General features: G+C 41.2%; 15 protein-coding genes across 15 annotated transcripts; 4 read left to right on the top strand and 11 right to left on the bottom strand. All coding sequences in view use genetic code 12, as the record gives it.

Annotated features, from left to right (window-relative positions):
- Positions 1-643: 643 nt before the first annotated feature.
- Positions 644-1,288, top strand: CYP5 (peptidylprolyl isomerase family protein; the record flags this gene model as incomplete). Its single annotated transcript, XM_051754226.1, has 1 exon — positions 644-1,288. The coding sequence occupies one exon, from the start codon at positions 644-646 to the stop codon at positions 1,286-1,288; it is 645 nt and encodes a 214-aa protein (XP_051606824.1).
- A 29-nt stretch (positions 1,289-1,317) lies between these two features.
- On the bottom strand, positions 1,318-2,163 carry KGF57_004689 (mediator complex subunit; the record flags this gene model as incomplete). Its single annotated transcript, XM_051754225.1, has 1 exon — positions 1,318-2,163. One exon carries the CDS (start codon positions 2,161-2,163, stop codon positions 1,318-1,320), a length of 846 nt encoding a protein of 281 aa, XP_051606823.1.
- A 50-nt stretch (positions 2,164-2,213) lies between these two features.
- Positions 2,214-2,768, bottom strand: HNT2 (bis(5'-adenosyl)-triphosphatase; the record flags this gene model as incomplete). The annotated part of the gene is made up of 1 exon (XM_051754224.1): positions 2,214-2,768. One exon carries the CDS (start codon positions 2,766-2,768, stop codon positions 2,214-2,216), a length of 555 nt encoding a protein of 184 aa, XP_051606822.1.
- A 1,529-nt stretch (positions 2,769-4,297) lies between these two features.
- Positions 4,298-4,888, top strand: TSA1 (thioredoxin peroxidase; the record flags this gene model as incomplete). The annotated part of the gene is made up of 1 exon (XM_051754222.1): positions 4,298-4,888. One exon carries the CDS (start codon positions 4,298-4,300, stop codon positions 4,886-4,888), a length of 591 nt encoding a protein of 196 aa, XP_051606821.1.
- A 258-nt stretch (positions 4,889-5,146) lies between these two features.
- On the bottom strand, positions 5,147-6,139 carry KGF57_004686 (uncharacterized protein; the record flags this gene model as incomplete). The annotated part of the gene is made up of 1 exon (XM_051754221.1): positions 5,147-6,139. One exon carries the CDS (start codon positions 6,137-6,139, stop codon positions 5,147-5,149), a length of 993 nt encoding a protein of 330 aa, XP_051606820.1.
- Positions 6,140-6,315: 176 nt separating this feature from the next.
- On the top strand, positions 6,316-7,101 carry KGF57_004685 (uncharacterized protein; the record flags this gene model as incomplete). Its single annotated transcript, XM_051754220.1, has 1 exon — positions 6,316-7,101. The coding sequence occupies one exon, from the start codon at positions 6,316-6,318 to the stop codon at positions 7,099-7,101; it is 786 nt and encodes a 261-aa protein (XP_051606819.1).
- Positions 7,102-7,423: 322 nt separating this feature from the next.
- KGF57_004684 (uncharacterized protein) lies at positions 7,424-8,653 on the bottom strand (the record flags this gene model as incomplete). Its single annotated transcript, XM_051754219.1, has 2 exons — positions 7,424-8,571; positions 8,638-8,653. 2 exons carry the CDS (start codon positions 8,651-8,653, stop codon positions 7,424-7,426), a joined length of 1,164 nt encoding a protein of 387 aa, XP_051606818.1.
- Positions 8,654-9,500: 847 nt separating this feature from the next.
- Positions 9,501-9,998, bottom strand: RPL12 (60S ribosomal protein uL11; the record flags this gene model as incomplete). The annotated part of the gene is made up of 1 exon (XM_051754218.1): positions 9,501-9,998. The coding sequence occupies one exon, from the start codon at positions 9,996-9,998 to the stop codon at positions 9,501-9,503; it is 498 nt and encodes a 165-aa protein (XP_051606817.1).
- A 244-nt stretch (positions 9,999-10,242) lies between these two features.
- STE50 (Ste50p) lies at positions 10,243-11,652 on the bottom strand (the record flags this gene model as incomplete). Its single annotated transcript, XM_051754217.1, has 1 exon — positions 10,243-11,652. The coding sequence occupies one exon, from the start codon at positions 11,650-11,652 to the stop codon at positions 10,243-10,245; it is 1,410 nt and encodes a 469-aa protein (XP_051606816.1).
- A 1,186-nt stretch (positions 11,653-12,838) lies between these two features.
- Positions 12,839-14,050, top strand: KGF57_004681 (uncharacterized protein; the record flags this gene model as incomplete). Its single annotated transcript, XM_051754216.1, has 1 exon — positions 12,839-14,050. The coding sequence occupies one exon, from the start codon at positions 12,839-12,841 to the stop codon at positions 14,048-14,050; it is 1,212 nt and encodes a 403-aa protein (XP_051606815.1).
- Positions 14,051-14,109: 59 nt separating this feature from the next.
- KGF57_004680 (uncharacterized protein) lies at positions 14,110-15,381 on the bottom strand (the record flags this gene model as incomplete). The annotated part of the gene is made up of 1 exon (XM_051754215.1): positions 14,110-15,381. One exon carries the CDS (start codon positions 15,379-15,381, stop codon positions 14,110-14,112), a length of 1,272 nt encoding a protein of 423 aa, XP_051606814.1.
- A 512-nt stretch (positions 15,382-15,893) lies between these two features.
- OCH1 (Och1p) lies at positions 15,894-16,982 on the bottom strand (the record flags this gene model as incomplete). The annotated part of the gene is made up of 1 exon (XM_051754214.1): positions 15,894-16,982. One exon carries the CDS (start codon positions 16,980-16,982, stop codon positions 15,894-15,896), a length of 1,089 nt encoding a protein of 362 aa, XP_051606813.1.
- Positions 16,983-17,703: 721 nt separating this feature from the next.
- Positions 17,704-19,629, bottom strand: DED1 (DEAD-box ATP-dependent RNA helicase; the record flags this gene model as incomplete). Its single annotated transcript, XM_051754213.1, has 1 exon — positions 17,704-19,629. The coding sequence occupies one exon, from the start codon at positions 19,627-19,629 to the stop codon at positions 17,704-17,706; it is 1,926 nt and encodes a 641-aa protein (XP_051606812.1).
- Positions 19,630-20,121: 492 nt separating this feature from the next.
- On the bottom strand, positions 20,122-21,936 carry KGF57_004677 (NADH/NAD(+) kinase; the record flags this gene model as incomplete). Its single annotated transcript, XM_051754211.1, has 1 exon — positions 20,122-21,936. The coding sequence occupies one exon, from the start codon at positions 21,934-21,936 to the stop codon at positions 20,122-20,124; it is 1,815 nt and encodes a 604-aa protein (XP_051606811.1).
- Positions 21,937-22,169: 233 nt separating this feature from the next.
- On the bottom strand, positions 22,170-23,987 carry GDA1 (guanosine diphosphatase; the record flags this gene model as incomplete). The annotated part of the gene is made up of 1 exon (XM_051754210.1): positions 22,170-23,987. The coding sequence occupies one exon, from the start codon at positions 23,985-23,987 to the stop codon at positions 22,170-22,172; it is 1,818 nt and encodes a 605-aa protein (XP_051606810.1).
- Between the last annotated feature and the right edge of the window lie 69 nt (positions 23,988-24,056).

Below are 24,056 nucleotides of genomic sequence, written 5' to 3'. Positions count from 1 at the left end.
GAGTGCCATTATTGTAAAGAACACTTCAGGGGGGCGTTCTACACCTATACAATCACTCCATCAAGCGGTATAGATCGCCCAGCAAACACACAATTAGGCACTGACACGAGCTCCATAACAAGCTCCGTTTGACTGTCAAAATTGTCTTGTAGACAATGAGTCACCATGTGCCATATGCAAACTCCCCAAGTAATACGTGATCGACTAAGTTGCAACAGATACAACAGCATTCTATTTTTGTGACGTAATGGAAGGTATCCATGTCATCAATATGCCTCTGTTGAAATTGAAAAAAAAAATGATCTCATGTCGGGATTCGGCCATTTTGAATGCATTCTACATCCTGTCAAAACAGCATAGAAGCAGATATGTGACATTTTACATCAATGCTAATCAACTTATCTCCAGTACAACTTTTCGGATACTTGTGCCTTCACTGCTACACACCTATGCTCTTATTATTTTTTTTTGCGATTGAAGTCCACGTTTTGCGTTGGTCATTGTGTTGGTGGTGTCTGTGGCATTTTATTTTTTTTCCACTCCGCGCCAGCTGGCCATGAAAGAAAAATAAAAAAAGAAAGATTTCTTACTCGACGAAAATCTCCACCTGCAACACACCCTTCTCATTCCACAAGTAGTCCACATGATGAAATTCTTAACCGCACTTGCTTTATTTGCTTCCGTGTTATTCTACTTCTTCGGTCAAGCCACCGCAGCTAAAGACTTGCCAGAAAACCCACCAATCACCAACAAGGTTTTTTTCGACATTGAAGAGGATGGTAAATCAATCGGACGTATAACCATTGGGTTATTTGGAACTGTTGTGCCCAGGACTGTGGAAAACTTCAAGACGATTGCCATTTCCACCGACCCAGCCCAACAATACACTGGATCAATTTTCCATCGTGTGATTAAAAACTTTATGATTCAAGGTGGTGATTATGAGACAGGACAGGGTTATGGAGGCAAATCGATCTATGGAAACAAGTTTGAAGATGAGAATTTCCAATTGAAGCATGATCGCAAGTATAGGTTGAGTATGGCTAATGCAGGTAAGAACACCAATGGATCGCAATTTTTCATCACTACCGCGTTGACTAATTGGTTGGATGGCAAGCATGTTGTGTTTGGTGAAGTTATTGATGGAAAGGATGTTGTTGATTATATTGAAAGTGTCAAGACTGGTCGTGGTGATCGTCCAGTTAAGGAAATCAAGATTGCGAAAGCTGGAGAACTTCAAGATGGAGAGACTGAAAAGGGAGAACCTGTACAAAAAGATGAGCTTTAGATGGGAGGAGCGGCTGCTATTTTATATGTTTATATAGGGTTGGCAGATTTGACACCTAGTGATTCTAGTGTGCTCCCCTTTCCGTATAATGGAATATCTTCCAAGTAGTTTTTATTTGTAGTGTCATTGACTGCCTCCGTCAATAGCGTATCAAAAGCAGCAGCACTGGGCACGGTGGAGTTTGCTTGAGTTGGAGTAGTTACCGCTATGGAAGCAGGGGCGCCAATTGCAGGACTGTCTATCATTGCTATTGGCGTTTCTAAATCACTGATGGGCGTAGGGTCAGAATTGGATTGTCCGGGAGTTGAGGTTGAGGTTGTTGTTGTTGTTGTTGTTGTTGCTGTTGTTGTTGCTGTTGCTGTGGTTGGTGTCGCATTTTTGGTGTTGCCATGAATTGAGTTGTTGAATGAGTGTGCACCATCAGAAATGTGATAGCTTGTCATGTTGTTCAATGTGTCTACGGACAGTTTTAATGATAGCACCGTTGCGAGTAATCGAGAAGACAACACGTCGTAGACTTTTGGTGCTTGATATATATTCGCACCAATGATGTAGTAGTCTTGTAGTGCAATGACATTTGTGGGATTCAATCGGTTTTGTTTGCGTATGATCCAAAAATCGGGTTCACGAATAAAAGCAATGACAAATTCTATTCCTGTCATTTCTGACAACCGTGATTGGAAATATTGATGGAATGATACGTGTACTGGGATTTGAATTTGTTGATATTGGAACTGCATCATCAACACTTGATTATTTGACGTACGGTCGTAAAATGGCGAGAGCGCAAAATATTCCAAGACGTTGGCCGTGTTCAAACCCCTCTCTTGTATAAATTCAGGAGATTTCCATTGAATTTCGTCTAGAGCCTCCATGTTGTACAGTTATGGTTTATGTAGAAGTCTATAAATTTTTATACTTTTGTCTAAGATTTTGTATGCGCAATGAACTTTTGAATTTCGTTGTTTAGCCAGGTAGCTTCTTCTTGCATACTGGCTTCAGTGCGTTCTTTTCTATCAGCATCATTTTGACTCAATTCACTCTTTTCAACCTTCAAATGATCACGATATTTCCTTTTTCTAAGTTCGAATTGGTTATACTCTGTTTCCAAGTCTTCCGATTCCAATTTGCTGTATATCGAATCACCGAAACCATCTGTCCTGTACCTTGGAATAATGTGTGTATGTAGATGCGGAACCAGCTGCCCCGCTTCTGGTCCATCCTGAATGGCAATATTGAGTGCATCCGCCTTATAAGTTTTGCTGATGAACTTTTGTATCAATTGCAACGTATTCATGTAATCGATCGATTCATCTGGTGTGAGATCGCCAAAACGTAGTACACTTGTGCGTAGTGGGACCACCAATACATGACCAGGCACCAAAGGCTTTAAATTAACTAAAGCATAGGTAAACTTGGTTTTGTAGAATACTTGATTGTTTACTAGAAACTTGAAGAAGTGGATATCGTTGGCGGTCATTGGTGTGCTTCATAATGTATGGAGTCAGCAATTTTGCTTTTTCTTCGCACCGAAATTGATCGAGAGAGGCAACAAAAATAGATGAGGTCGTGATGTGAAGAACGACTTGAATTTGCATAGATCATACGAATGAATGGGACAATAGCTTTGAGTCAAAGAGGTCAATATGAATAATTCTTGGACAGTATACTTTAGTGGGGAGAGCTTCCTACACATATCAATAACTGTGCCGAGTGCAAATCGCGTATTTCCTTATCAATGACGTAGTGATTACATCCAGCGAAATAAAAATAAAACACAGACTTGGACGTTGATGTAGCTCACTTTTTTTTTAAAGTGCAACATCACTGATTATACATTATGATCTGCTTACTATAAAACGAGCTTGACCCGTAAAGATCCGATCAGTTTTCAAACGTTTGAGCGTCTTTTTCTCCGAGATGGCCTAATTTCTGTTTTACTCCTATCCCTCGGCATTCAAGCGGATCAGTTACTATTGATTAGTACATTTCCTTCAGAACGTGTGTCTAATTAGCCTCTATAAGTCCGTGTAATAGTAATAAAGATTAACAACCACGTACGAGGTGGTAATGTAGGGGGTATAAATCTGTATGCGGTTATTTTAAGTCCGCATTTACGGTAGTAGGAGTTACGACATTTTTTTCTTTTTTCAGACGACTACGCGTATGCTAAATTTTCATTTTTTTTTTTTTTTTTTCATATTTTTTTGGTCCTCGGTACGCAAAACTCAAAGACGGTGTCTTAGTTACACGCTTAATTCTTTTGGGCTCTTCGTTCAGTCTGGAATCACTTGATGCTCACTAATCAGAGTATTATAAGTCTTAGATTTTTACAGTTTGTTGGACACAAAGGTCATATACTGGCAACAAAGGAAAATAACAAGCCACCTCTCGATTGTTTCGTCCACTAACTTACGACGAGCATAGATCTTCATCTGCACATGCAACACTACCAACACCATGATATGGCACACAGGTCTCTATCTTTCGTCATTAGCGGCATTGACTGTTTTTCCTCTTCTTGTGTTTGTCCTTTTTTCCTTAATTTTTTTCTTTTCTTTTCTTTTCTTTTCTTTTTTTTTTGATATTCTCGAATTCCGGGCTCGGAATTGGAAGTGCATACAATTCAACAACTCAGATACATACTGTGGATGACCCTCTCTCATCGTCATCAACCTCAATTGAACTTTTGTCGTTACCTCTACTTGCTTCTCTTCTTTAAAAATTCATATGCATATTTAATGTATTATAACAGACAATGCGCGACATTATGTTTGCAATTACTTACTCTCACTCAAGATCAAGTTTTACACAAAAATGACATAAAAGCGACATTTTTTCACTTTCTTTACACTGTGGCATCCGTCTACATACATATATATATATATATCAACTGATTTTTCTCCTATTCTTCAATCTTCAATTGATCTTCTTCTTCTTCTTCTTCTTCTTCTTGTTCTTCTTATCAACTTTTTAACTAAGTTTCACTTTCAATCACACATTTTAACAATGGCTCCACAAATTCAAAAACCAGCTCCAGAATTCAAAAAGACTGCTGTCATTGACGGTGTTTTCGAAGAAGTTTCTTTGGAACAATACAAAGGTAAATGGGTTATCTTGGCTTTCTTCCCATTGGCCTGGACTTTTGTTTGTCCAACTGAAATCATTGCCTACTCAGATGCTTTCAAGAAGTTTGCTGAAAAGGATGCTGAAGTTTTGTTTGCCTCAACTGATTCCGAATACACTTTGTTGTCATGGACCAATGCTGACAGAAAAGACGGTGGTTTGGGTAAATTGAACATTCCATTGATTGCTGACACCAACCACTCCTTGTCAAGAGACTATGGTGTTTTGCTTGAAGATGACGGTGTTGCTTTGAGAGGTATCTTTTTGATTGACCCAAGAGGTATTTTGAGACAAATCACCGTCAATGACTTGCCAGTTGGTAGATCAGTTGACGAATCATTGAGATTGTTGGAAGCTTTCCAATTTACTGAAAAATACGGTGAAGTCTGCCCAGCTAACTGGCAACCAGGTGCTGACACTATCAAAGCTACTCCAACCGATTCAAAGGAATACTTTGCCAAGGCTAACAAGTAAACTCATCTCTCAAATTTGAGAGGACAATTGCTGCATTGCTCAAGTTACATTCTAGTGGGTAATTATTTTTTTTTATAGAAAATGTGGCATATGTATGTATAAAATAAATAAAACATTTAATTTTATGATTGAAACGGAAGGACAGTCCTTTGAGATATAAGCTGTTTCAAAGTAAACCGAGTCACTCAGACAACAACACAACGCCGATTTTATACGTATTTTATGAAACACTTTGGTCCTACACAAGCTTCTCCATAACTATGTACGCTTCTTCTTAGCTCTATCCCAAGAAGTTGTCGGTTTTCTTTTCCTCGATGTACCCGACTCCAAATCTCTATCCTTATTGAAAATACTCCAATCTTCGCCTGCAAATTGGTTCGCCATATCTCTTTGCTTTTGCTTGAAACTTTTTTTGGTTTGAGATGTAGGCAATCTTGTAAAGTTGGCTTCTTCATAAGTTTGTATTTCCTTTTCTTTCTTTCTGTCATGCTGGGTCTTGACACCTCCACGGCCATGACTGACAATAGTAGATCCAATACTGGCTTCTGCTGTAGGAAGATCACTCTGTTCTTGCAAGTATTCCTCCATACTTTGGAGTTTTTGCGTTGGAGCCTTGGCTTCAGCATCTTTGCTTGTAGGTGGCGCCATTGCTGAAATCTTAGGCGGTCTATATTTCTCAGTGGAGGAAGAGGATGGTTTGGTACCTTGTGGAGCCAACTTGGCTAAAGCGGCAGCATCAGGCCTGAATGCCATTTCATCCTCTTCTGAATCCACATCGTTGTTATCCTCTTCTTCATCAGAGTCCTCGTCATTGCTGGAGTCTCCCTCACCTTTTTCCTTAATGGCTTGTGATTCTTGACTTTCTGCTTTGCTAAATGCTTTCATAAGATTTTCAATCTGGTAGTTGATTTTCTTTTCCAATGGTTTTACACCTTTCTCTAATGTCACTCTCTGAACTATAGATCGCTCAATGGCTTCATTCTTGAGTTTCTCATTATCACCACCGTCCAACCTGTCTATTTGTCCAAGAACAACCAATGCTAAGTTATTTACATATGAAGCCAATGCTTCGTTCTTCAATGTCAATAAGGAGATACCCTCTGCTTCAGATTGACCCGATTTTTGTAGTAGGTTTTGAATAAAGATAGGATGCTCAACTTTTGCAGTTGATGAAGCTAACTCTTCAACTGCTGTGCTTGCGGCTTTTGTAGCCGTGACAATCGACTTTAGTATACTACTGATATCTGACATATGACGTGGTAAGGTTTCTGTTGGTACTAAGCTGCTGATGCCTCTAATTTTTCTTTCTTTTTCTTTTTTTTTTTTTTTCATATTCTGCTTATCAAAAAAGAGAAAAAAGGGCATCGCAATATGGGAAAAACAAATCCCCATACACATTCTTCTTACCCAGTCAATCTAAAAACAACATGCCTCAAAACGAGTATATTGAGCAACACATCAAGCAGCATGGTAGGAGATTTGACCATGAAGAGAGGCAGAGAAAGAAGAAGGCCAGAGAGGGCCATCGTGTAGCCAAGGACGCACAGAACTTGAAAGGTTGGAGAGCCAAACAATTTGCCAAGAAGAGATACAGTGAGAAGGTTTCCATGAAGAAGAAGATCAAGGCGCATCAAGAAAGCAAGGTTAAGGGACCTTCCACACCTAAAGAAGATGAAGGCGAGGCTTTACCTACGTATCTTTTGGATCGTCAAACCAACAACACAGCCAAGGCTTTGTCATCTAGTATAAAGCAAAAGAGATTGGAGAAAGCTGACAAGTTTTCAGTCCCATTGCCCAAGGTTAGAGGTATTTCTGAGGAAGAAATGTTCAAAGTTATCAAGACTGGAAAGAAGAAGAGCAAGAGTTGGAAGAGAATGATTACAAAGCATACTTTTGTCGGTGAAGGGTTCACGAGAAGACCAGTAAAGATGGAAAGAATCATCCGTCCTTCAGCCTTGAGACAAAAGAAAGCCAATGTTACCCATCCAGAATTGGGCGTCACCGTATTTTTGCCCATTTTAGGAGTCAAGAAAAACCCCCAGTCACCGATGTACACTCAACTCGGTGTTTTGACGAGAGGTACCATAATAGAAGTGAATGTGTCTGAATTGGGGTTGGTCACTGCTGGTGGTAAAGTGGTTTGGGGTAAGTACGCCCAAATAACAAATGAACCGGATAGAGATGGATGCGTGAATGCAGTGTTGTTGGTATGATTTGAAGGTCAGTAATACCGGTGTTACTGATGCTGAGTTATTATTTTCTTTTCTTATAAGTGCACATTACAGAATACAAAATGGAATAGAAACGATCAGAATTAACTATGTAATAAGTTTATCTCTACTACATCTATCTCGTCGCTGGAATGCATCTGCAACAAGTAATGTAAGTTCGAGTAGGATATCTATTCCACGAGTCTAGTTAGGGAGTGCATTTCAGCCCTGAGATCATGCCACCACCAGCAATGGATTACACCAACACACTTCCTCCCACGCTTTTCCTTTCACTCTCCCACCCTTCCCCTTTCCTAACTCTGTTTCATACAAATCCAACAAAACTATTGACAAAATTTAACAACCTGATAAACCATCTATTTTCATCCGTATTCAAAACCATATTGATGATCATTTCCTTCTTGACTTTACCATTAACAGATTCTTGCTTGGTAAATGTTCGCTTCACAACAACGTTTTTCTTCACACACCATACGATAAACAATATGGTGAATAGACTAACAGCGAAATTCTTCAAAAGCTTCCACGCTTGGAGCCCAACAACCTTCAAAAGTGCAATTACTCTTTTCTTCTTCATTTCAAAGTCATCCAATGGTAACTGATCTTCATCCCCTTCTTCTCCATGGGTTGGTGCATGCTCATGGTCTCTTCTTCTGCTGTCAACAAACTCTCTAGTAAGTCGGTTGATAATAGCATTCACTTCACTTTGCCAGTTCTTAAAATCATCAGCTACATTACTGGGTCTAACGCCTGTGGCTGGAACAGAGAACACAGACCCGGGGGCGCCGTAGTCTCCAGCTTTTTGAGAGCCAGTCTCAAAGTACGAGCGCAGTTGGCTCGGAAGTCCAGTTAGTGGTTGCGGGTGTTGACTTTGTAACCTCTGTTGATGCACGTAGTCATTCAAAGACATGGTATTCTTTCTGGAGTGCGAGTATATGGCATTCAAATTCAGTCCCACAGTTGAACCGGGGCCTCCTCTTGATCCATAACCCCCAATACTTGGCGTCCTATTGGAGAGTCTATCAGTTTGGCTAAACAGGGGAGCATTGGACGGGAACTGGAGATTGTTGTCATTCTCCTCGTCAGATGCAGGTAAATCTTTGATTTGGTCCCAAAGATATTCCAATTCATTTAACAATTCCCGCGCCTCGTGTGTGCCACTTGCATAAACCTTCATAGTCTCTATTAAAAAGGCGATGTATCGCTTTTTCGCCTCTGTTTTGGGAAGTCCCTCTTCACGTTTCCATGCATCCCATTTTTTCTTTGCCCCTTCGTCCTCAGGGGTGAAACCCACGGGACGAGGCATAACACCCCTCACATCCCCTTCTGTGGCTTGCTTGTACAACCCATAGAGCTTAATTCGGCTCTCTGCGGGCGGGCGAGGCAAGGATCCATAGTTTGAGCGAGATGATAAGGCTCTAATGGTGGAGATTGCTTTCACGAATACGCGGTCTAACTCAATCAAATATCGTTAGTACTGGAAAGCAAAGTAAATCTTGTTTCATCGTGAATACATACCAACACTATCTGACATTCTATTTTAGGCGTTCTTTAGTTTCTCAGTGTGGTTCTAGCTTTCAGCTAACGATCATAAATGTGTTGTTGTGTACTAGTGTATATGGTCTAGGTTAAGTGTGTTTTACCTTTTTGAGTTGTTTGTTTGTTGTTGTTGTTGTTGTCGTTGTTGTTGTTGTTGTCGCTGGGACGGAAAAATGAACGATGGAATTGTAAGTGGGGTCGCACAAGACACACACACACACATAACTTTGTTTTTGCAAAGTTGTTCACTGTAATGTGCACTACAATTCTGAGACAACCCCCCGTCCTGATATGGGGATGCATTCATTGCACCTTGCAGTGCAAAGTCAGCCAGTCGTAAATATTGCTGTCTCCAACTGCCAAAAGAATCTCAAGAGGAAATGTCTACGTTGTTTCAGAGATATTACAGGATCTGGACTTGAGGTATGTATAGATTCAAAAGTTTGATTGCGAACAAAATGACAAAATGTGAGCTAATGAAATGGACCAATCGTATCCATAGCAGAAAATGGAATACAATGGTGAGTAGTCAGCTTCGAAAATTTTCAATTTAGTTTGCACCAAAATAGGAACCAAATATGGCATAGAATTGATAGATACCAAAACTAAGATTTGGCACCAGAGTGTTGGCAAACATGTGTAATTAATCGTTGTTATTGATCAAACATTTATCCTCTATTCCAAACAATCCCTCTCTTCCATGATTCCCTCAAAAGATTTACAAAATGACCTTCACGGGTGGAAAATCACTCTATATTTCGTTTCACAATATCGTTAAATATCAATTAAAACCCTATTAAAACACATTTTTCTTTCTTGTCTTCTAACAATCAATTTCCCATTTAGTTTGCTGGTACATCGATCTCACCGGCATTTATAGCGTCAATGATATCGTGTGGGTTCTTACCGTCAACACGGCATCCGACTGATTGAGCAGTTCCCAAGATTTCCTTGGTGACGGAGGCCAAGTTCTTACCAAATGACTTGTCTTGCATCTTTCTAGCAATTTCGTAGATTTCATCCAATGGAATGTTACCAGAGTGCTTGACGTTCTTGTCCTTCTTTCTATCTCTGACTGGTTCCTTCAAAGCTGTGATGACCAATGATGAAGCAGATGGGACGACTGATGCGGTGGCTTGTCTGTTTTGGATTCTCAATTGAACGGTAACTTTGATACCTTTGAAATCCTTGGTGGCCTTGGCGATATCTTCACCGACCTTCTTTGGTGATAAACCCAATGGACCAATCTTTGGGGCCAAGGCTGATGAAGCACCGACTTCACCTCCTACAGCTCTCAAGTAAAGGAATTTAACTTCAGATGGGTCGAATTTTGGAGGCATGGTTGACTAGTATATGTTAATGCTATGGGAGTGATAACACAGAAGACTTTTCAACTTTTTTCACTGCCAGAAAATCAATGTGTATTTTTTTTTTTCTTTTCTCCATCTCGCACGCAAGAGAGAATAGACAGAGACAGAGAGGGAACGCAGCACAAAACAATTTATCCAAGCCCTACTCAGTCATGTGACCGCGTGTGACCGAAAAAAGAAGATACTATAACAAATTCTTACGAACTCTGTATGATCACAAAACCCCACCAGGAATGTCCGAACTTATTCGTGAATCTTCATAGTCTTCCGGATCGGATGAGGACACATCCGCTAGTTGACGCAACATTATTGCCGGGTGTTTCCCAAGCTCCTGCAACTCTTTATACACAACAACTGGCTTTTCGGCTAGTTTCAATATTCTTTCTTTATCACCGTAGCAAATCACAAGAACATATTTCGACCAATCCTCGCGAGGAATGTGGTGTCGTTTCATAGCGTGTTGTAGAACTTTCATGCATGAGTCATCAGTTGATGCTCGTAGTTGTTTAAGAGGCTCATTGCTAGAGTGCGATCGTGACGAATGTGGTTGCGCTGTGTTGGGTTGTGGTTGCGCTGTGTTGGGTTGTGGTTGCAGATGTGGCTGTGGATGCAAATGCTGTTGTTGTGCCTGTATCGGTTGGTGCAGTCCCGCTGCCGATTGGGTCTGGTAAAAAGGTGACCTCAACTGTGCAACAGAGGGTGCTTGCGATTGTGGCTTTTGTTGATCTGTATTCACAGTAACAGTCGACCCATACGACTTATTTTCCACTAATTCGGGCTTCAGGATATTCAGCAAACCGCCGTGTAGTGGTCCCTTGCCTTTTTTGCCCACTTTTTGCAATCTGAAGTCATGAGATTGATCGTCAACGACCTTGGACACAAGCTGAGAAATTATTTGTCCCGTTCCCATCGACAACAAACTTCCCGTAGAAAATCTGTGGGAGGTAGGACTATGAGCTTCAGCAGTGGAGAATCGGTTAGCATCAGCAACACCATGTCCGCTGTTGGGCCTTGCTTCGGTTTTCTCTCTTTCATCTACCAGATGCAGTAAGGAAAACGTTGGTGACTCCATTGTAGCTGCTGGACCTGGATCTAGAGTTGGAGTTGGCAATGGTTTGGAGTCCTTTAACAATCTAATAACCGGGATCAAGTCGGTTTTCAATTTCCTAAAATTGTCGTTCAATCTTTTGATTTCCTGCTGTGTGGGAGAAACTGGCAGATCTACTTGCTGCCCTCGCACTTCTCTATTGAACTTTCTGATCAGATCTTGCACCAATACTGCCGAAACCTTTAAACTCTCCAATGATATCTGACTGCTATCTATGTTGATATTGTTCAAAGCGTATTCCGGATCGTAAATTGATTGGGGAGGATGCTTTTTGTAGTGGTCAACGATGAGGTCACTTATACTTTTCTTGATCTTGAGTCTCACCTTCAACGTATCTATGCCCAACTCTTTCAAGTGTTCTGTCGACAAAGACGGTAAGAGCGAGCCATCTATGTTGTTGTCCAAGAAGAAAGATCCATACTGCCGGTTTTGATCTTTAGTTACCGTGTTGATAAAAGTGGACACCTGGGCTGGATCCCACTTCAAAAACGAGTCATTAAAGCTAGGCGTGTTCATTTGGAGATCACTTTGGTGAGTGCAGAAGAAGCGATGATTCCTTTCCCTTTGTTTGTCGTATTCGCATGCACTTTGGTTACTGCGAAGCGTTCGCTTACGGATCAAATTTGGCGCGTTTCAAGTAGCTATGTGATTCTAACCGCGCAAAAAAAAGAGAAAAAAGAACGCAGAAAGAGAAGATAAAGTATAGGCTGTGTTGGATTGAACGAGCGATATGAAGGAGAATCATTAAGAGGCACAAAGTAGATTCGGTTTTGTCTTGAGACTTCAAAGGACTCACAGCAAGGTATCTCAATTATTTGATGGACCAACAACGAACAACTAGCAAAAAACTGATTAAATGCAGCACCTACGCAAAAAGGAAATCACCTGCCAATTCGAGCTATTCTTACAGTTACTGCCCACCCCCCTCTCTCTCTCTCTCTCTCTAATCTATAACTTTCTTCTTTTATTTTACTTTACGGTATTTGGCAGATAGTGGAGAGCTGTTGGAATTGTGTGACAACTCAACAAAATGATGTATTTCATCCACACTAATTTGAGTGAGTTCAGTTCTCACCCCAAACTTAGAAACTCGTCAACAGCTTGCGGGTGCAATAGGATAATAGTATATTACTACCCTATCACCCTACCTTCGGTGCTGCGGAGACTTTTGCTGCACGCCACAGCTTAATTATCAATTACGGATCCGTGTTTGACTACCCGACAACAGCTCAAACTACGGGATTCGCTAAATTATGGTCTGATAAGATCGATACTGCAGATGTGAAAAATGAACAAGCACTATTGTTAAGATAGCTAATTCTTTGTTGGAGAGCTGTGGCGTACCAATTTGTTTTTATTATTATTTTTTTTTGCACGCAAGTTATTACTCAAACTAAGAATTTATTTAATTTCACATTGTTATAATTGTTCAAAATGAGGGGGGTCTGGTTGTTAATCAATTTACGCAAGTAAATGTGGCTTTCCCTTCGGACTTAAGAGGATTGATTATCAGATGATACCCGTTCTTAATTCCAGAAATGAGCATAAATCCGTTTCAATGAGGACATTTGTACGCTTCGTTAAAGGATCTCAATAAACAAAGTTTTGTGGCACTGAAAATTGTGGCTGCAACATTGCATCATTGCAAATCTGAACCACAACTTTTCATGCACTATAAATTTGCAGACAAATCACTGGTTCCATGTTGAATCTTGCAATTGAAATATCCACCCTTCGAACCAATTCAAATCTTAAACAACAAATGCCATCTCGTCAAGCAGATATTCCTAGCGCCTTAATTGGAGTCAACAACTTGGTTATTGACCAAGCAAAAGGTAAAGTTACCATTTCCGAAGAAGTTATCAAAAAATTAGCCCCTGGATCAGTTGACTACTTGCCAACATGGACCAAAAGTGAAAAGTATGAGCCATATGAGTTTCAAGAACACCAGGACAATGCCTTGAAGGCAGACAAAGAGTTGCCAAACTTGTTTCCAACGGGTAAAAAGGTTGAAGTGACTACCATTTCTCCAAAGTTGGGTACTGAAATCAGAGGTGTTCAGTTGTCAGAGTTGAACGATGCCGGTAAGGATGAGGTTGCTTTGCTTGCTTCTCAAAGAGGTGTGTTGGTTTTCAGAGACCAAGACTTGATTTCCAAGGGACCTGATTATTTGACCAAATATGTCAGTCATTATGGGACTTTGCACATCCACCCAACTTCTGGTGCGCCACAAGGACATCCAGACATTCATTCTGTCTTGACTGGAAATGCTAAAGAGGACCCATTTGCAAAGAGAAACAGACTTGTTGGTTTCCACTCTGACGTCAGTTACGAATTGAACCCTACTGGTGTTTCTTTCCTTGCTGTTACTAGTATCCCAAAAACCGGTGGAGGAGATACAGTCTTTGCTGACAACATTGAAGCTTACAACCGTTTGTCTCCCAAGTTTCAAGAAAAGTTGCAGGACTTGTATGCTGTTCATAGTGCTGTTGAGCAAGCAAACTATGCAGTTTTGAAAGGAGGGGTGGTTAAGAGACACCCTGTTGAAAACATTCACCCAATTGTTCGTACCACTCCTTCTGGACAAAAGGTCTTGTACGTCAACACCGGTTTCACTAGAAGAATTGTTGATTTGAAAACCGAAGAGTCAGAGTACTTGTTGAAGTTTTTGCTTGACCACATCAACAATGGCCATGACTTCCAAATTAGAGTCAACTGGCAACCAGGAACTGTTGTTATCTTTGACAACCGTATTGTTAGTCACTCGGCAATTTTGGACTTTGACACCACTGACCCAAGATTAATCATTCGTGCTGCTGCTAGAGCTGAAAGACCAGTGCATGACTTGAAAGATTTGAACAAGCCAGATGAAAACTTGGTCTTTGAAGGTCCAGAATACTTTGGAGGTAAATAGATTTTTCCTTTGAATATTTATATACTTATATTACTTATCCACAAAGCTGTGCTTATTTTTCACTTGAAGTCATATGTAAGTTTTTGGTCGGCATTAGTGACCAACGCACAATTACCCATGTCGTACGACTTTAAGCTTCCTTCTGGACTGATGTCAAAGTCAAATATATCCATTGGAATACCAAGTGTTGTACAGGCATTTGGTACGTCAACCACTCCAGCAATGTGACCTTCAATTGGCGCCGATGACAACAACAAGTAAATCTGATAATCATTGTAACCAAACTTCCTCAAGTATTCAATGGCTCTGATACATGATTGCCTGTAAGCCGTAGTCGCACAAAGGTATTTCTGATCACCTTCTTCATCAACAGAAAAACCTTCAAAAGTCAAATATCTTGACGGACCGTAATGATTTTGAACATCACCTGGAGTGAAAATTGGACTCTTTATGGAAAGTTTCTTCATTCCACCTTTAATCACAGATGTATTAATCGATACCACTCCTGGCATTTCAATCGCTCCACAAAATGAGATTTCACCATCACCTTGGGAAAAGTGCAAGTCGCCAATGGAAAACTTTGCACCCTTGACATACACAGGAAAGTAGCACTTGGAGCCTCTTGACAAGTTTTTGATATCGCAATTGCCCCCATTTTCTGGTCTTCCAGGAATTGTTCTAGCACCTTCTTTTGCGATACGCCCAGCAAGGTCTCCAGTGGCACTACCGGAATGTGCGTTTAGCTCCAAAGGTGGTAGTGCTACCGCGGTATCATGTTGGTGTTGGATACTATCAATCAACCCCATTTCTCTTTTGTTCCATTCATTCAAAACTTCAAGGGATGGAGCTGTGCCCATTATACCAGGGTGAATCAAACCGGTGAATTTGGTATGTGGAATATGCCTCGAGGTTGCATGGATACCTTCAAGATCAAAAATCGCCTTTGCAGCCTCCGGATAGAACTTGTCTAGGAACCCACCACCGTTCTTTTTGTGGAAGATTCCACAATAACCCCAAGGCTGTCTTTCCAATGGTTGCACGTCTTTGATTTCAACCACCAAAACATCTCCCGGCTCAGCTCCCTCAATATTGAATGGTCCTGATAAGTAGTGGATTGCCGAGAGATCCACATTCAAAATGTCATCAGCAGAATCATCATTCTTGATTTGGTTTCCTGTCCAGTCCAAACACTCTATTTTTACCGTTTCACCAGGATGTATGGTCTCAGAAAAGGGAACATCTGGGTGCCACCTGTTGTGCACCTGCGGTTGTTCGCGGCCAGGTTTGGCGAGGTCGACTTTTGTAACGTAACGGATAGGTTCTGCAGGCATTGGTCTGTTTCAATGTTGTTTTCTGATGCTTCAGCTTAGGTAGGAGTTGAGCGGAATTCTATTTTCATAATAGTTTTCAGTGTAGATAAGGCGATAAGAATTTGTGTAATTTTCCTAATTCATGGACATTGACAAAAAAAAAAAACAAAAAAAAAACCACCAATCAATTTGAGAGTTGCACAAGATGGAAGCTGTCTTTATCGTTGACACTTTCTCTGGGAAGCAAGAAAAGGCAACTTCTAAACTACGATACCGGAAGGTCTAACCTGTACCGGCAGCACAACAATTTGCCATTTGCACCCCCCCCCCCCCCAAGTCAAGATTTTTGGACCGCCATGAACTGCTCTATATATTTCGGCAACTCCTTAAGTGGAGGTTACTCATTTCAAAAGAGTAAGACAATAAGCAGAAAACCAACTCCTCGCCATGCAAAGTGCTTCTACATCTCAAGTATAGCGAAGACATCAACACCCACAAAGTTTATCTCTATTTCAATCCTTCAGTACATAACTCTATAAACCCATTTCAGGCATACCATCGTCCTTCCAGCTACCGGAAAACATATGTTTAGCAAATGCCATTGGATCGCCCGAAGACTTGGCGCCCATTTGATTTACATCCGGGCTGAAGGATGTTATCGGTAACACCAACACATCGTCAATAACAATCGGTTGCTCCATTCCAGTGAAAAGTCGCCAATCAACCTCAACTATCTGATTGAGATACTTGAAGACATAGTCTGTAAATATGCCTGGCCCAGTCCAGTTCATTATATCTCCCCCTTCGTCCTTTCCCAACACTTTTTTCAACTGGCCCTTTTCCAATCTCGTAAGCGTTATTTCCGTGATCTTGGCAATAAGCTGAGCCAACATGGGGTGTCCTCGTTTCGACTGAATCGTCCATTGACAAAATTGTATTCTTCGCGCATACCACTCGGCCCAATCAGGTCGATCTGGATCAGCCTCAATTCCAACTACTAGCCCCGCATTGTTGATTTTCCCAGCAATCTCCTCTTTATTGCTGCTCCATTCGTCGACAGGCTTCAATCCCACTGTGTCAATATCAGTGTATACACCTCCCCTAGCAAACAATATCAAGTACCTGAAAAAATCCGCTTTCAAGATGGATTTCGGCATAATTTTATAAGCTTTAGCAACGTCGGGCACTTCTGAATATAGCTCTTGAACAAGAGTGTCGCATTGCTCATCTGGAATAACAAAATGCTTGTAGTTTGGATTTTTCTCATCCCATGTTGCTTGAAAATTGCGATACCTTTTGGGAAAAGTTTCATCCTGCAAATCGACTTTCCACGTTTGCCATATGAACTTGGGGAAGTCGGTGTTGGAATCATAAGGAATACTTTTGTAAAGTTGTTGAAGGACAGTGCTGGATTGATCCAAAGTTGGCTTCAACTTCGGTTGGAAATTGAAACCTTGGGTTTTCCATTCTTTGTTAGCCTCTAGCTCTCGTAGAAGTTGTAACTTGTTTGAATTTGGCTCTGTCTTGTAAGACACATGCCCATCGTGTGAAGTGTAGAGGAAATAAACCACTAGTAGTAGACCTATCGTAGCTAACGCTGTTTTAAGATTCCTTCGTCCCATATTTACCAGTTTTAAATGTGCTTATATATATATCGACGTAAAAAGAGAAAACTCAAAAGAGGCAAACGCATCAGGTACCATGCGCTACCTGGTGTGGTAACAACTGCAACAATATCGAAGCCCTTTTGACCCTTTACTAAACGAAATTAATATCACTGATAATATACACTACTATGCATCCTAAATAAAAAAAAAAAGTGAACTCGACGTCCAAATCTTTTCCCGTAAAATGTATATCAAACATATTCCCACAAATCTGCGAAAGAAAAACAAATCGTGAAACTCTTTCCCGCTATTGTCCTTCCTTCCTTCCTTTCTTTCTTTTTCCTTTCTGTATCTCTCTCTCTTTCTCTCTTTCTTTTTCTCTATGTAAATGCCTTTTCTATCTGTATCCTTAAACAATGTATGAAAACGAAAATAATAAAATAACTTTGCAAAACCTAATAATACATGAAACCGTAATGAAAAAGCAAAACAATGTAAAAATGTTGTGTAAAAGAAAGAAACCCGACTCTCCTTTTTTGTTGATGATGGTCTAATGTGTGAATATTTTTGAAAATAAAATAATAAAAATTGATCTAGATTGGAGCTCTAAATGATGCAAAACAAAAAAAACAAACAAATACTGGTGATGTAAGACGAAGCGCACACACGCACGCGCGCGTGTTTGTGTGGTTGTGTGTGTTTGTGTGTGTGTGTGTGTGTTTGTGTATACCAGCTATTACCACCATGAGTTAGAACCCGATGGGTTACCATAGCTTGAGTTGAAATTTGAGCGTGAGCCGTAACCTCCACTGGAACCATTCGAATTGCCCCAACCACCACTGTTTCCTGAACTTCCCCAGCCACTGCCGGCGCTGCTGCCCCATCCGGAACTTGAATGGCCGCCACCACCCGATCTTCTGAAATCTCTGGTGGCTCCACCACGGGAGCCTCCGTATCCACCACCACGAGAGGATCCGCGACCACCTCTACCAAATGCTGATTCTCTTGAAATCTTGGTCAAGAAATCAGGAACTTCTTGGTTGGCTTCGGCCAACAAATCAATCATTTCCTTGGCGATGTTTTTGTTGTTTCTGTTAAAGAAAGCGGTAGCAATACCAACGTTACCGGCACGACCAGTACGACCGATTCTATGAACGTAATCATCGATATCACCTGGCAAGTCGTAGTTGATAACGTGAGAAACGTTTGGAATATCCAATCCTCTGGCTGCAACAGCAGTAGCCACCAAAATTGGTGCTTTTCCGCTCTTAAAAGCAGCAAGGGCCTTTTCTCTTTCATATTGAGATCTGTCACCGTGAATGGCAGTAGCAGGGAACCCCTGGTCATACAAGAAATCAGCCAAGTTGTCGGCCATTCTCTTAGTTTCAGTGAAAACAATGGTCAAACCAGAACTGTTGGCGTTCAACATGTCCAAAATAACTGACTTTTTCTCGTCGTCTTCAACGTACAAAACCTTTTGGGTGATGTTCTCTGAGGTAGAACCAACTCTACCAACAGAAAGGAAAATATAGTTTTTCAAAAAATCACGAGCCAACATTTGAATGTCTCTGGGGAAGGTGGCCGAAAACATCAAAGTTTGTCTATTTTCAACGCTTGGCATATCACATTCTTGAACAATTTGTCTAATTTGAGGCTCAAAACCCATATCCAACATTCTATCAGCTTCATCCAAAACCAAGTACTTGATGTTGGAAAGAGAAACTCTTCCTCTTTCGAGCAAGTCCTTAAGACGTCCAGGAGTAGCAACCAACAAGTCGCATCCTCTGTCCAATTGTCTAATTTGGTTTCCAATATCAGCACCACCGTAAACAACACAAGGACGGACCCATGATCTGTAAGCAAACTTTTTACTCTCATCATAAATTTGAGAGACCAATTCTCTGGTTGGAGCCATGACAAGAACAGTTGGGTAGGCCTTGTGGGATGAAAAAGTTCCAGTTGATTCAGGAACTGGAGCAGGGCCATTTGCATAAGATTCAGACAAAACTGGGAAAAGGAAACCACCAGTCTTACCGGAACCGGTTTGGGCACAAGCCATCAAGTCTCTACCGCCAGCAACAATTGGAACAGAGTACTTTTGAACCGGAGTTGGTTTGGTGAATTTTGACAATTTGATGTTTTCAACCAATAACTCATCCAATGGTGGTGCAGTGAATGCAGTGATTGGTTCAGGAACATTGTCACCACTAGCTTCAACTGGAATGTCGTCGTAATTGTCAAAGTTGATACCTGATGATTGAGCACTTTCTTCCTCTGGAACACCAAACAATTCGATTTCCAATCTATCATTGCGTGGTGCTGGAACGTGTTTACCGTCAACCCACTTACCCACACCTGGAACCTGTCTTTGGTATCTACCTCCACTTCCAAATCCAGCACCACCTCTTGAACCACCTCTTGAGCCACCAAATCCAAATCCGTTACCTCTGGAGGAGAAACCACCTCTGCTGTCGTATCCGTTACGACGAGATCCACCAAAAGGAATGTCGTCAGAACCACCGTTTGCTTGTGGTTGGCCAGATCTGCTTCTCAAATGTGGTGGCACATATTGTCTACGGCCATTCTGTCTTGGTTGGTACTGACCGTTGCTTCCGTTTTCTTGAACACTCAAGTTGCCCATTTGTTGACTAATGTCAGACATATTCGATACAAGTATAAGTTGTGTGTGTGTGTGTGTGTATATGTATGTAATCTATCGAAGAATGATCTTCGTGAATAAAGAGTGAAAAAAGTAGGACGTAATGTGACTGTTTTTTATTTTTTTTTTCTCTCTCTATTCGCCTCTTTACTTTACTTTACTTTACCATTTTAATACTTTTAACTGATGCCCTCTTTGTTATAAAACAGAAAAAAAAAGAAACGAAAATTTTTTTTTCACAGACACACAGACACACACTCTCTCCATCTGTTAATTTCTTTTTTTTTTCTGTCTTTTGTCTGAGACAAAATCTTACTCTCAGACACAGACCCTTTTATATGCAGGTATAATGGAATTTACACGCAAACGGTTCATAGAAACAGACAGACATAAAAGGGACACAAGGACTCCTTAAATAATCTCACTGTAAAACTAGCATAGAATTGAACTAAACTATTAAAAAAAAAAGCAACTCAAGTGTTACATACACATCCGCTATGATCCATTCAAGTGTACCCTTGCATGAGGATGTGCAAAACAACATCGATCATCCTGGTTACTAACTGTAGGCGTTTGTGTTCCGCCATTGATTGGGAGGTACAGCATGTCTTCACTATTGGTTTCACTCGTAGTATTACTACTCGAAGACGTTTTTTCTTCAGTTTCTTCCTCATCACTATAATTGATATCGAAATCATCATTGTCATCCTTCTGTTCTGGTTTATCTCCCCCATTATCGTTCTCCGCCATCATTTGCCGCGTTTCAGGTTTCAAATACGAACTGAATGGCTTTTGCTGTTCTCTCACATTCCAATTCAAGTTTCTACTCACTGAATCCATATATTCCGTTTTGGAAGCAATGACCGTTGGGAATGGGAAAGGTGAAGCTTGTATCGTGACATAATACCCTTTACTAAGTTCTTTTCTAACTTTCCCATCAAAAGAACACCACGCAGTTGACCGGCTTGTCAAAGGTACCTTGATTTTCAAAAACATTCCGTCCGGTAGCAATATAGGGCGGAATGATAACGTATGAGGACAAATTGGAGTGACGCTGATTGCACTAACTCCGGGATGTACCAAAGAGCCACCAGCTGACAACGAGTAGGCGGTTGATCCTGTGGGTGTTGCAATTATTAGACCATCTGCCTGAGCAACTGTCAAAAGCGACCCATCGCCGTAAAGTTCCAAGTTTGTCACAAAAGGAGAAGGACCCCTGTCAACAACCAATTCATTCAACACCTGTTGTTCGCAAATGAGTTTCCCCTCTGACGTATGGACACGACACGTGAATCTCATTCTCAAGTTCGCCTTGACTCCTGAATCTAGACAATGAGTCAATTTCGATTTGTAGTCGTCAAACTTGAAATTCGTCAAAAATCCTAAACTTCCCAAGGAAAACGACAATACCGGCGGCACCACTTTTTGAAACAAGTTCGAGACATAAAGCACAGTACCATCCCCTCCCAAGGTCACCACCAAATCAAATAGCTCTGGGGACTTCAATGTCAAGTCCTTGTTCCAATATCGCAAATTCTTACCAGCTTTAGGATATTGCTTAATCATGCGCTCACTATCAAACCGTTTCGAATGCTCTAGTTTTGAGTCAACGTAAACTGTAATTTCAGAGTGTTCCGTCAAAAGCCATTCAACTACTTCTCGCGTCAAGTAAACCAATGCATTATCTCTGGCCTTTGTTACAATCATCAAAGCCTTCACATCCAACTGTATCGTGGCCCTAGAAAGATTCTTGGCCAACATTCTCACTCCATTCGCCGTTTCTGCCAACTCCGTATGTGTCTTTACTGAACGCAACTCGTCGGACGATAACCGAGACAACACATCCTTTGCCGTCTTGTTGCTTTTGGCCACATCCTCGCAATACAACTTTGCATGTATTCTTGGCGGTTCTCTTGCAAAAGTGTCCTTTGGCGAGCTACTAATACTAGGTACTGTAGACCCATAGGGAGTGGTTGATATCGAGCTTAGACTGTATTGACTGCGACTGAATTTATGAATTGAATGTTTCCGACGAAAAGAAGAATGTTGTGGTTGTGGGTTCGCGAGTGCCAGCGTACTGTTCGAGTGAGCGTGATTCGATTCGGGATCCAAGACTTCTGTGGGCAAGGAAGAGGTTGACGAAGACGAGCTGTTAGATGTACGTTGTGCACGAACATCTCGTATGTGCTGTAAATCCATTGGTTCTGAAGGGGACACTATTTTAGTCAAAGGATGTAATCCTTCTCTGTCACTCCTTGTCAGCAAATTTTTGAGTTGTTCCGTCAAGTGGCTTTGAGTATAATCCGACATGGTTTTGATGAATGCAACTTTCCTTCAGGTGCAGAATGCGTTGATCGGGGAATAGCGATTTTCTTCTGTTTAATTTGCTACAAAGGAAAAAAAAAAAAAAAGAGAAGGAGAGGAAATAGCGGAGGAAAATCAATAAATGGATAATTTTACAAGAAAAAAGAAATCCCGGATAAAGGACTAATCGTATTTTGTATAGGAAGGGGGGGTGAAGAGGGGATCTATACGAAACTCTGCTAAGATCTACATTGCCATAATCCACTACTTTTATCCAACAATGGCAATGACGCACCCAAGCACCAACCCAACTCGTTATTATCTATCTTTTGGGCTGTTTTAAGTTCTCTGCTCAAGGGAATGTCGTACCCGGTATGCAACATAGCGGTGATAAAACTAAGATCCAAACACCATTGAGGCTCTTTGGTCAAGTTATTTACATGGTCATCAAAGAATACATCACGCCACAATGACTCGCCTTCACAAACAGATTTGGTTAAATCTCTCAACTCCTCAACAGTAAAGCTCGATGGCATCCCGATTGGATTTGTTCTATCGTAAAAGAATGAAAAGACAAACATGTCAGAATTCTTATTGAATGCATGCGTCAATGAAGGTTGGTGAATACCGTTGAATGAACAGGGCTTGACGTCACATGTAGCGTCTTTGTTGAGTACTTGTTCGGCAAGGAAACGACATTGTGAACCTGTGGCTTGTGATGGGCCCTTCATATTGACCACATAGATTTCATTTTCGGAAACTTCAACCTGTACATCTTTGGCGACAGAGTTGGGAGGGATACAAGGGTTGGTTATGTCTACCTCTGCTTTGGCCTCCTTGGCCTCCTTCTTACTCGAAAACTTGGTCAACTGGGCCTTTTTTAAGTAGTTCTCCAAAACCAATTTGTTGATCTTATTTCTTCCCTGCATTAAGCCGTATCCCAAGTGACTGAATTGATAAAGAGTGAACTCGTGGTCACCAAAAGTAAACTTGTATTGGGTTTCTCCTTCAACTGGTAATTGATCCTTGTAGTCAGGTTCAAACACAATCTGTGTAGAGCCTCCGCCTAGATCAAAAACTGCTGCAGTGGGCAACTTATCTTTGTTCCCAATGTTTCCTAGTAAAAAGTTTGCAGTAACCCACGCATACACACCTTCATCCTTTCCATCCAAAATTGAAATTCCATCTCCCGAGACAACAGCAAATGGATAGTCTTCTTCCAAGTGTTTCTTCACTTGTTTCAAAATGGCAGCTGATTTAGCATCTCCGAGTAATCTTAAACCAGCTGTCGCTTTCACTGCAACTGGTGTACATTTTTGCTTCTCTTTGGGTACTTTTGCCAATGCAACCTCTAATAATGGGTCCAATGATTTAGCAGCCCCATCAGTATCGGTATCAAATGAACTCAAACCAGGCTTGAGCATCTTGAATTCTTCCGACAACAACTTTGGAGGTTGGGTGCATGTGTTAAACTCGTACACATGAACACGAGATCCTGTACTTCCGGCATCAATCATGACAACATAATCAACCTCGTTGCATTCTTTATTCATGCCCACCTCCTTTGGAGTCGTTATTTTCTCACCTTCTTGAGTTGCGGGTGGTTTGTCATCTCCTTGAGTTGCGGGTGGTTTGTCATCTCCTTGAGTTGCGGGTGGTTTGTCATCTCCTTGAGTTGCGGGTGGTTTGTCATCTCCTTGAGTTGCGGGTGGTTTGTCATCTCCTTGAGTTGCGGGTGGTTTGTCATCTCCTTGAGTTGCGGGTGATTTGTCTCCCAACTTTTCAGCTATGTTCGAGCCTGAATTATCAACTTTTTCATAAGGTGGTTTTGTTCCCGAGTGTGGTTTTCCCTGAAGAGTATTCTTTTCATCCTCATCTACCTGAGCTCCTTGCGATTTCGGTGGATCTTGAACTGATGCATCACTAGCAGCTGCTGGTTTCTTGCCGACTCTTTGCACTGTGCCCCGAAAGGAGTTTTGTGATGTTGCGAAAAACGCAAAGATGCCAAAGACCACAAATATGGCAACTACTAGCCTGAGATTACGGGTACTCAACATGGGGAGACTGCAGTTTATTCAAGGCTGTTGTTTCAATGCAAACCTCGAAAATATTTTTTCTTTTTTTTT

This window comes from Candida theae (genome assembly GCF_024610275.1).
Source record: "Candida theae strain CBS 12239 chromosome Unknown scaffold17, whole genome shotgun sequence".
NCBI classification, from domain to species: Eukaryota; Fungi; Ascomycota; class Pichiomycetes; order Serinales; family Debaryomycetaceae; genus Lodderomyces; species Lodderomyces theae.
This window is presented reverse-complemented; position numbering and strand designations above follow the sequence as displayed.